This window comes from Microtus ochrogaster, chromosome 15 (genome assembly GCF_000317375.1).
Source record: "Microtus ochrogaster isolate Prairie Vole_2 chromosome 15, MicOch1.0, whole genome shotgun sequence".
Classification (NCBI taxonomy): Eukaryota; Metazoa; Chordata; class Mammalia; order Rodentia; family Cricetidae; genus Microtus; species Microtus ochrogaster.
The window spans coordinates 3,825,040-3,833,858 of NC_022017.1; the positions used below are offsets into that span (position 1 = coordinate 3,825,040).

An 8,819-nucleotide genomic window follows, 5' to 3' on the forward strand; every position below is an offset into this window, starting at 1 on the left:
AAGAAGAAGGAGAAGGAGAAGGAGAAGGAGAAGGAGAAGGAGAAGGAGAAGGAGAAGGAGAAGGAGAAGGAGAAGGAGAAGGAGAAGGAGAAGAAGGGAAAGAGAAGACAGAGGAAGAAATCTACACTCCCTGAAGACACTGTTTGTCTCATAGGAGCCTTTGTTTGGCATGTATAACAACAAACCCGCACTCCACCCAGGCCAGGACCAGGCACACAGCAGCACGGGCAGGGCACCTGGCCCCCACCCCTCACTAACATAAGACCGTCCAGCGGGAGAACAAAACTCCAGTGTTTGAGGGGTGAATGTGCACTGGGTTCAGGTGCCCTGGCAGCACACACTTCATACGGTGGTCCTTCAACACTGGTAACTCGTCCTCGTTCTCACAGAGATGCCTGAGAGGAGAGCTAAGGGGCATAGGGTCCCAGGAAGCAGGCCAGGATATACAGGCATTTCCTAGAGACTACCTGTTGAGATGAGTCTACAGTGTGTTTCTGAGTGGTGTTTGTCTTCATGGCCAGTTTGTCAGTGATTCCCCCAGTCTGGGCACCTCTCAGGTATCCTCAAAAGCAGGTCCACCTCAGCGCTTCATCTGGAGCTCTCGGGCTCTCGGAGCTGCGTGGGGCTACTTGGGCTGCCTTAGGACCCCTTAAAGACAGAAAGAGTGACAGGAACCCAGTCCGAGCATGGTGGCTTCTCAACTGAAATTCCTCCTAGAATGTGAATGTGGCATCGGGGAGACAAGAGCAGGACCACGAATCCCCCACTTCCCCAGACTTCTGTGACATCTCCTTGCTACACTGGCCCAGTCTTTACTTGGGTCTGTGTCTCCCTGCCTTTATTTGACCGCATGGTACATGTGCCTCTCCCTGCCTCTGCCTCTCCAGATCCCCGACGTTTGCTGGTGGCCTCTTCTCCATCTCCAAGGCCTACTTTGAGCACATCGGAACCTATGACAGCCAGATGGAGATCTGGGGAGGGGAGAATGTGGAAATGTCCTTCCGGGTGAGAATGGAGAGAGTTTTGAAGGGGAAGGGGTGGGGGATGACAAGCAAACCTCAACATGGAGCGGGGGAGGGAGGAGGATGACAAGCTGTCTATCAGGCATTGGTACCTTCGAGGATGTCATGTTGGAATGGACTTGAACGGGTATCTGCTTTCTGCCCTGGCTCCCGGAGAGATCAGTAGGACTCTGGAGCTGAGACCGATAGCTTGAACCAAATCCCAGGAAAGAACTTCTAAGAGGGAAGGGATTGTGGGAGCAGTAAGGATTGAACTCAGGTATCAGCTGTTTTATGAAGAATGTGGGAAATGGTCTCAGTGAAGGTGAAAACGGGTCAGGAGCCAGTTTACCCCCTCCAGTTTGTAAAAATCAGGCTCCTTTCCCAATCTCAAAGGACACCTGCCCTGGGGGCCTTTGGGTTTTCAACAAGCTCTTCCTAAGAGAGAGGAGAGGTGGGACCTGGTTCTGATGGAGGCAGAACTCTGAGGAATTCTGAGAATGAGGCAAATCCAGACAGGTTAGGAAGGATTGCCTCTGAAACCCGCTAGTGAGAAAGTAACTAACAGGAAAATGAGCTCATTAATGGAGTCATCTCGGTACCTGGCGTGTATCAGGCACATAATTGCTGTCTGATGTTCCTGTAGCTGGCGTGTATCAGGCACATAATTGCCGTCTGATGTTCCTGTAGCTGTGGCTGTGGATCTCTGTTGCTGACGTATATAAGTGAATAGCAGGTGCCTCCCAAAACAGGACCCAAAGAGCCCAGTGGGAGGGATGTCTCCAGCCAGCAGCTAGCACAGAGAAGGGCCACCAGCCAGTATCCGGTTCTCACTTTTGGTGAGCCTCTGACCCAGATCCAGTATCTCTCCTGGGAAGCTGGCATGTTCAAGGCCCAGTGGTCATGGGCCACTGACTGGTGCTCTGGGGTAGGGGAGGCCAGCTGTTCTGTAGCCCCTGGAAAAGCGTCCATGTCTCCAGATCAGAAAGCCAAGAACCCAGAGCTGAGAGTAAGCCATAGAACAGACGTAAGCAACCGTCTCTTCTCTGGCATGAGCCCTTGTGACTCAGGACTGCACACCACATCCACTAATCCAGAGCAAGTGGCACAGACAGCCTGGACATGGGTAGCTGCGCCATAGGGGGAAGCCCGCCAATGTCTCTTTCTTCAGGGATGGAAAGGCAACATATGTTTCCATCCTAGGACCTGGGCTCTGGTGTTCTGGGGACTGAACAGAACTGCTTGGAGGGACTTGTCATCCAGCCTCCTGAAGGCCCCATCCTGTCTTCTTTCGTGTCAGGTATGGCAGTGTGGAGGCCAGCTGGAGATCATCCCTTGCTCTGTGGTGGGCCACGTGTTCCGTACCAAGAGTCCCCATACCTTCCCCAAGGGCACCAGTGTCATTGCACGCAATCAGGTGCGCCTGGCTGAGGTCTGGATGGACAGCTACAAGAAGCTTTTCTACAGGAGAAATCTCCAGGCAGCAAAGATGGTGCAGGAGGTAAGATGTCGGTGCCTGGTGAGGGAATCATGGAATTCCAGGTCCCCGGTCTGCTGCCCATTGGCAGGGTCATCCCATCTCTACCCCTCTGCCTCCCTTCATTCCTCAGAACTCTATAAGCTAGCCCCGTGAACGCAGGGCTCTGACGCTAGAGGGCTGGGGGAGCCTTGGTTGTGCCTCCAGGGAGGGGAAGAGATAGGGAGGAGAACCCATCACTGGAGGAACGGCTCTAACAGGCTGACGGGGGAGTCACAGGACGTGAGGGAGTGTTGTGAGGTAATGAGGTCCCCAAGGTAAGGCAAGAGGTCAGGTATTAGATATGAGGCTGAGCCCGTAGCCATGATGAGCCAGGGAGAGTGGCATCAGTGTTCCATGTTGTCTGGGCTGCTCAACCCAGACAGGAAGACCTGGGCTGTGTCACTCACCTTTTAGGGGACTGACTTGGTTGACAGAATAATTTCGGTGACATTTCGGAGCGACTGCAGCTGAGGGAGCAGCTACACTGCCACAACTTTTCCTGGTACCTGCACAATGTCTACCCGGAGATGTTTGTCCCTGACCTGAACCCCACCTTCTATGGAGCCGTGAGTTAGCTTACCCACCACCATGGTACCCCAAAAGAAGTTAAGACCACGCAGCCCAGGAGCAGCCAAGCCGAGAGGATGGGGAGACAACTGGGGGCTTCCTTGGATAGTTAAAATCCTGATAAAGGGGGCAATCCGTGAGGAGTGATTCTCAAGGGCTGAGTCTGGGAGAATACCCAGGAAGGTGTGGTAATACACATCGCTGAACCCCATCCTCACTGTTTCCATCCAGACATGGACAAGTCCCAGGTGATGGTGAGGGTAGCTCCTGTGCGCTAAGGACCTCTCAGGCCTGATCCTAAGGGCCTGCTCATCTTTCCCTACAAAGGGCACCCATCCCTGCCCTGCCCATCCTTGGGGCTTTTCTGCCACACCTTGCTATTAGCTCCAGGCATCTGGTTCACGCCCAGAAAGGCCATTCCAGTGGTGCCCATGCCCAGCTGAGCTATCCTGCCCATACCCAGCTGAGCTATCCTGCCCATACCCAGCTGAACTATCCTGCTTCCCCTCTGCTCACCTTTGTGCAGATCAAGAATCTCGGCACCAACCAGTGTTTGGATGTGGGCGAGAACAACCATGGAGGGAAGCCTCTCATCATGTATGTCTGCCACAACCTTGGCGGCAATCAGGTAGATAAAACATGCTCACCCCAGGTAGACCTGACAGGAGCCCATCTCTGAGGCACCTCCTCTTCCCACCGGCCCCCTTTCTCTATTCTGAATAGTTCTGCAACAGAGGCCATGCGGAGCGAGGAGTCACCCCTGTGGCAGGAAGCAGCCAGGCTGAATGACTCACACATGAAGTGGCCACAGGGCTGGCATCATGCTGGACACTAGAGGATGAGGGGATGCTGCCAACAGAGAGGGCTGTGGAGAGTTGCCAGGCATTCTCTTTCACCTATACTCAGCTTTTATCCTTAATGCTCCCCTGGCCAGAAAATACCGCTCTGACTCCACATCTAGTAGTGACCCCCAAACAGCCACCTACTGACACCCTGGAGACGTCCCTATGCCCCAGTGCCCTGGCACATCCCTGAGGGTAACTTGTATGCCTCTGCCTTAGTTTGTGTTCTGTTGCTGTGTTAAAACACCAGGAAAGGGTTTTTAGACACGGGGGTTCCCCATGTAGTCCTGGCACATGCTATGTAGACCAGGCTGGCCACCTGCCTCTGCCTCCTGAGTGCTGGGATTAAAGGCGTGCGCCACCACTGGCTGACAGGTTTGGTTTTGGCTTCTACATCACCATCTATCACTAAACGGAGCAGGGCAGGAATGTGGAGACAGGAGCTGAAGCAAAGGCCTTAGGGAACCAGTGCTAACTGGCTTGCTCTCCGGCTCGCGTTCAGCCGGCTTCCTCCCCACCAGGACACAGGAGCGCCACCTCCCACAGTGGGCTGAGCCTTCTCATTAACCAAAATATACCCTGCACTCTTGCCTATACCGGCCTTCATCGGGCCAATCTGATGGTGGCATTTTCTCAGTTGAGATTCTTCTTCCAGATGACCCTAGTTTGTTTCTAGATAACAAAACCAACCAGCATGCTCCTATCCCATCCCTCAGATATCTGGTACCCAGATCTGGTACACAAGATGAAGGGGTAGCCGGAACTGACTGCAGAGACGTGCAGATGCAAGCAAAGCCCTTTTAGGTGGTCCATTGGTGAATATCTTTTATGTCAATGGTGATTTATTAGCCAACCTAGAACCGGCAGGTGACTGTAATGGCATATGCCATGGGCTGGATGACACAATGTTCTAGTAGTTGGAAGGCTGGTCATGAGTTTGAGACCAGCCTGGTCTACATGACAGAAATCTAAGCCAGCCTTGGCTACAAAACAAGAATCCATGTCACACACAAAAATGTAGTGTTCCAGCATATGACTGCATAGGTGGTGCTTATATGTGTAAGGCTAAGGTGAATTTTAATTTATAGTTCAATTTTAGTGCAAATAATTTATAGTTCTAAGCACTGTCAATCCAGTATAACGTGTTGTGGCAGCAATCACTGCAGCGACACAAATCACTAAAAGTAGCAGCCCATTCCCACCTCCTCCCCAGGAAGTCCTCTAGTTGGCGCTGTCGGGCAAGTGGCTTTGGGAGGTAGCAAGGAAGCTGCCTCCCCTGCCCCAGAGAACATTTTTGTCTTGACTTGCAGTACTTTGAGTACACATCCCAGAGGGACCTTCGCCACAACATTGGGAAGCAGCTGTGTCTACACGCCAGCGCTAGCACGCTGGGCCTCAGGAGCTGTCGGTTCACTGGCAAAAACAGCGAAGTGCCCAAGGACGAGGAGTGGGAGTTGACGCAGGTAAGTCAGTGGCCCAGAAAGCACGGGACCATGTGTCCAGAGCATCGTCTCCCTCTTCTCCCTCATCTTCTTCATCTTCTGGGTGGAAGGAACAGTGGCTGTGGAGTCGGTCCATGTCTGGTCATGTCTGGGCCCTTCTGCCATGGCGCATTTTAAGGCTGAATCCAAACAGGTGAAGAGACACTCATGGTGCTCCCCTGCCTCGCATGCTAGGTGCTAAGCAATGCTCAGGCATTGTCTCTCTTAATCGTTTAGGGACTCTGTCCCAAAGGATAATGTCCGCATTTCTACCAAGTAGTCAGATGAAATTCAACAAGCTTGTCTGGCCCAAGCTTCAGGCCTCCCTGAGTCTCTGGGAGTCCAGGGTCTGTCCCTCCCACCACACCGCATGAGGTGGACGGTAGAGTCTCTGGGAGTCCAGGGGCGAGAGGTGGGCGGTAGCCACTCTCATCACCAAGCCCGAGCTCTACTCACTTCGGTGAGCTGCTCAGAAATAAAGAATGGCCTAACCATGAAGCTACCAGAAAGGACAGAGCCAAAGTTTCTGCCAGAAACAGAAAAGGGGGGAAAGGCAGCTATGACCCCAATTTTTTGAACCTGGCCACCCTGGAGAAAGGGAGGCCCTGAAAAGGTTGTTTTTTGTTTTTTTTTTCTATCAGCCACGGTCTTACAGTCTTTAGTGACCGCCATCAGGCTGCCGTGGTGCGTGGATCTTCGGGAAGGACATGGCAGTGTCCTCTCTGTAGCTTGCCCGGTTTCCTTTGCCTTTTGTCAGCTGTGCTTGTCCCGTGGTCCCCAGGCTGACCCTCCACTGTGTTGTCTTTGTCAGCTGCGCTTGTCCCGTGGTCCCCAGGCTGACCCTCCACTGTGTTGTCTTTGTCAGCTGCCCTTGTCCCCTGGTCCCCAGGCTGACCCTCCACTGTGTTGTCTTTGTCAGCTGCCCTTGTCCCCTGGTCCCCAGGCTGACCCTCCACTGTGTTGTCTTTGTCAGCTGCCCTTGTCCCATGGTCCCCAGGCTGACCCTCCACTGTGTTGTCTTTTAGGATCAGCTCATCAGAAACTCAGGATCAGGCACCTGCCTCATAACCCAGGACAAAAAGCCAGCCATGGCGCCCTGTAACCCCAGTGACCCCCGCCAGCTCTGGCTATTTGTCTAGGCCTGGGGTCAACCCCAGTGCAAATTCAACAAGCCCCTCAGGACGTGGTGTCACCAAGCATCTGGATGGCTTCTCCCCGGCTCCTCTGGAGGCCCGAGAGGTGGATTTCCAAGCCTTCTTCTTGCAACAACACTGGCGCCATTTTCTTTCCTCCAGTGGAAGAGACCAGCAGGTCACATACTTCTTGGCCAAGGCCTTCCTCATCCTCTAGAGACAATGGCCTTTAACACAAGCTGAAAGTTCACCCTGCAGAGGGACTGGGCGTGCAGAGACCACCCTCCGTCATTAGCACACCCTAGTGCCAAATCGTTCTGCCTTACACAGAGTGCCTTTATCCCACAGCATTTGTGTACTTATCCATGAAAGAGACATGAAAGGAGCCCCCATTGGACCAATAAGAAGGTTGAAATTGAGCTGGGATATAGTTCAGGGAAAGGCCCTGGGAAACTCCCTAGCTCCACAGAAAACAGGAGAGAAGGAAGGCCAGGAGAGGAGAAACAAGAGTCGAGGCCCTTTCTGCAGTCACACACTTGGCAGCTGGCTCAAGCTGGGGCTAAGGCCCTGTCTTTGGTGCTGAACCAGGGCTCCATCCAGCACACAACACTAGACCATGCACTGCCAGCCTTGCTGGTTCTTGGCCCCCTCTGACCATTCTGGATGGCTGGCCTCCAGAAAGTCAGTTAGCAAGATGGGAGACCACATGGAAAATCCTGGGCTGTTAGTGTTGAAAGAAGTTCATGGGCTCAGGCATCCATGAGTCTCAAGGCTTAAGGCCTTGGCCCCTTTGTTCTAACCTATATACAAGGAGATAAAAAGCAAGGCAAGAACTAGACACAAAGGTGCAGGCTTGTAGTCTTGGTACTTAGAGACTAACACATTTTCAGTTCAAGGCCAGACTGAGCTACAGAGTTCAACCTTGTCTCGAAAGCAATAAAAAGCAGCATGGGAATCTGAGGGCAGCACCTCGCAGTCCCTAACTATGGTAGACCAAGTGTTTAATTTGTTTTTCAGTAGAAGCTAGATAGGTATTTGCCCAAGGTCACCTGGCAAGATATTTGGCAGCTCTGAGACCAAACCCCAGATAACACTAATCAGAGTCCTAGCAAGTCTGAGGGATCGGGGACAGTGTGCAGAAGACTGGAGGACGAACGCCACCAGCTGTCCTTGTTCAAGCGCCCAGAGTGGAGCTGACGGGAGAATGCCAACCCTACTCCAATCAACTTGGACCCCACTGTTCTGCCTGGAAGAAAATAGAAATGTCCAGCAAGGCTTTGGAGGGCTTCAGTAGCAAGTTGTCACCACACGAGGGGGCCATGGGATCACAGCTGCCCCATGGCCCATGCAACTGCACTTGGCAGGAAGTCTCCCGCTTTCCCTGGGAGAGTCAGGGGTGGTCTAGCCAAAGGAAGCGGAACTGGTCAAGCTATGATCCAGGGTGGGGGAAGGGAAGAAAGACGTGCCGACCCAGTGGAAATAAAGGTTTGATGGTATTGGTAGAGGGCGTTGTATTGGGCTCCACTCTCTCTGTTCTGGCTGAAACAGATTGGGAAGAACTACACTGTCCTAGTAGAGCCACCGTCACTTAGCTGCAAGCATCCTCTAGCCGGTGAAGTGTGTGTAGGTGTGAGATGGGCCCATCCCCCATGGATTCCCACTCGAAAGGTCAGCAAGTCCCAGGATGTGCTAGTAAAGGAGTCAGTGACAGCTGACCCCGTTGAAGGAAGGACATGTCACACACAGCTCCTCAGCATGAGCCAAACCACAGGAAGGTCGAAGGGGCCTGGGAAACAAAGACGGTAGGTTGAGGTGGTGATGGGAGTAAAGCTAGAAGGTGACTTTGGCTCGTCCCAAGGCAGAGGCAGCCTGGTCTACATAGCAAGTTTCAGGCCAGCCAGGACTACAAAAAAAGAAAGTCTCAAAAAAAGGAAGAGGGGAAGCAGGGTGTGGGTGGCGCACACCTTTAATCCCAGCACTTGTGAGGCAGAAGCAGGCAGGAGGCAGGTCTCTGTGAGTTCAAGGCCAGCCTGGTCTACAGAGCAAGTTCCAGGACAAACCCTGTCTCGAAAGAAAGAAAGAAAGAAAGAAAGAAAGAAAGAAAGAAAGAAAGAAAGAAAGAAAGAAAGAAAGAAAGAAAGAAAAGAAAGAGAAATAAAGGAAAAAAGAAAGGGGAATGGCTGGGCGGTTAAGAGCACTGGCTGCTCTTGCAGAGGTCCTGAGTTCAGTTCCCAGGACCCACAGGAGAGCTCACAACTGTCTATAACTCCTGTTCC

At 52.7% G+C, this 8,819-nt stretch overlaps 1 protein-coding gene across 1 annotated transcript in view; it reads left to right on the forward strand.

Moving 5' to 3' along the window:
• Galnt6 (polypeptide N-acetylgalactosaminyltransferase 6) overlaps positions 1-8,097 on the forward strand; it is a 41,336-nt gene extending 33,239 nt beyond the window's left edge. The window contains exons 7-12 of the mRNA XM_005353876.2: positions 888-1,005; positions 2,302-2,502; positions 2,955-3,086; positions 3,614-3,715; positions 5,240-5,392; positions 6,436-8,097. Of these exons, the coding sequence (XP_005353933.1) occupies positions 888-1,005; positions 2,302-2,502; positions 2,955-3,086; positions 3,614-3,715; positions 5,240-5,392; positions 6,436-6,549 (820 nt within the window). The 3' untranslated portion in view covers positions 6,550-8,097. The remainder of the gene's footprint in view (positions 1-887; positions 1,006-2,301; positions 2,503-2,954; positions 3,087-3,613; positions 3,716-5,239; positions 5,393-6,435) is intronic.
• The last annotated feature ends 722 nt before the right edge of the window (positions 8,098-8,819 follow it).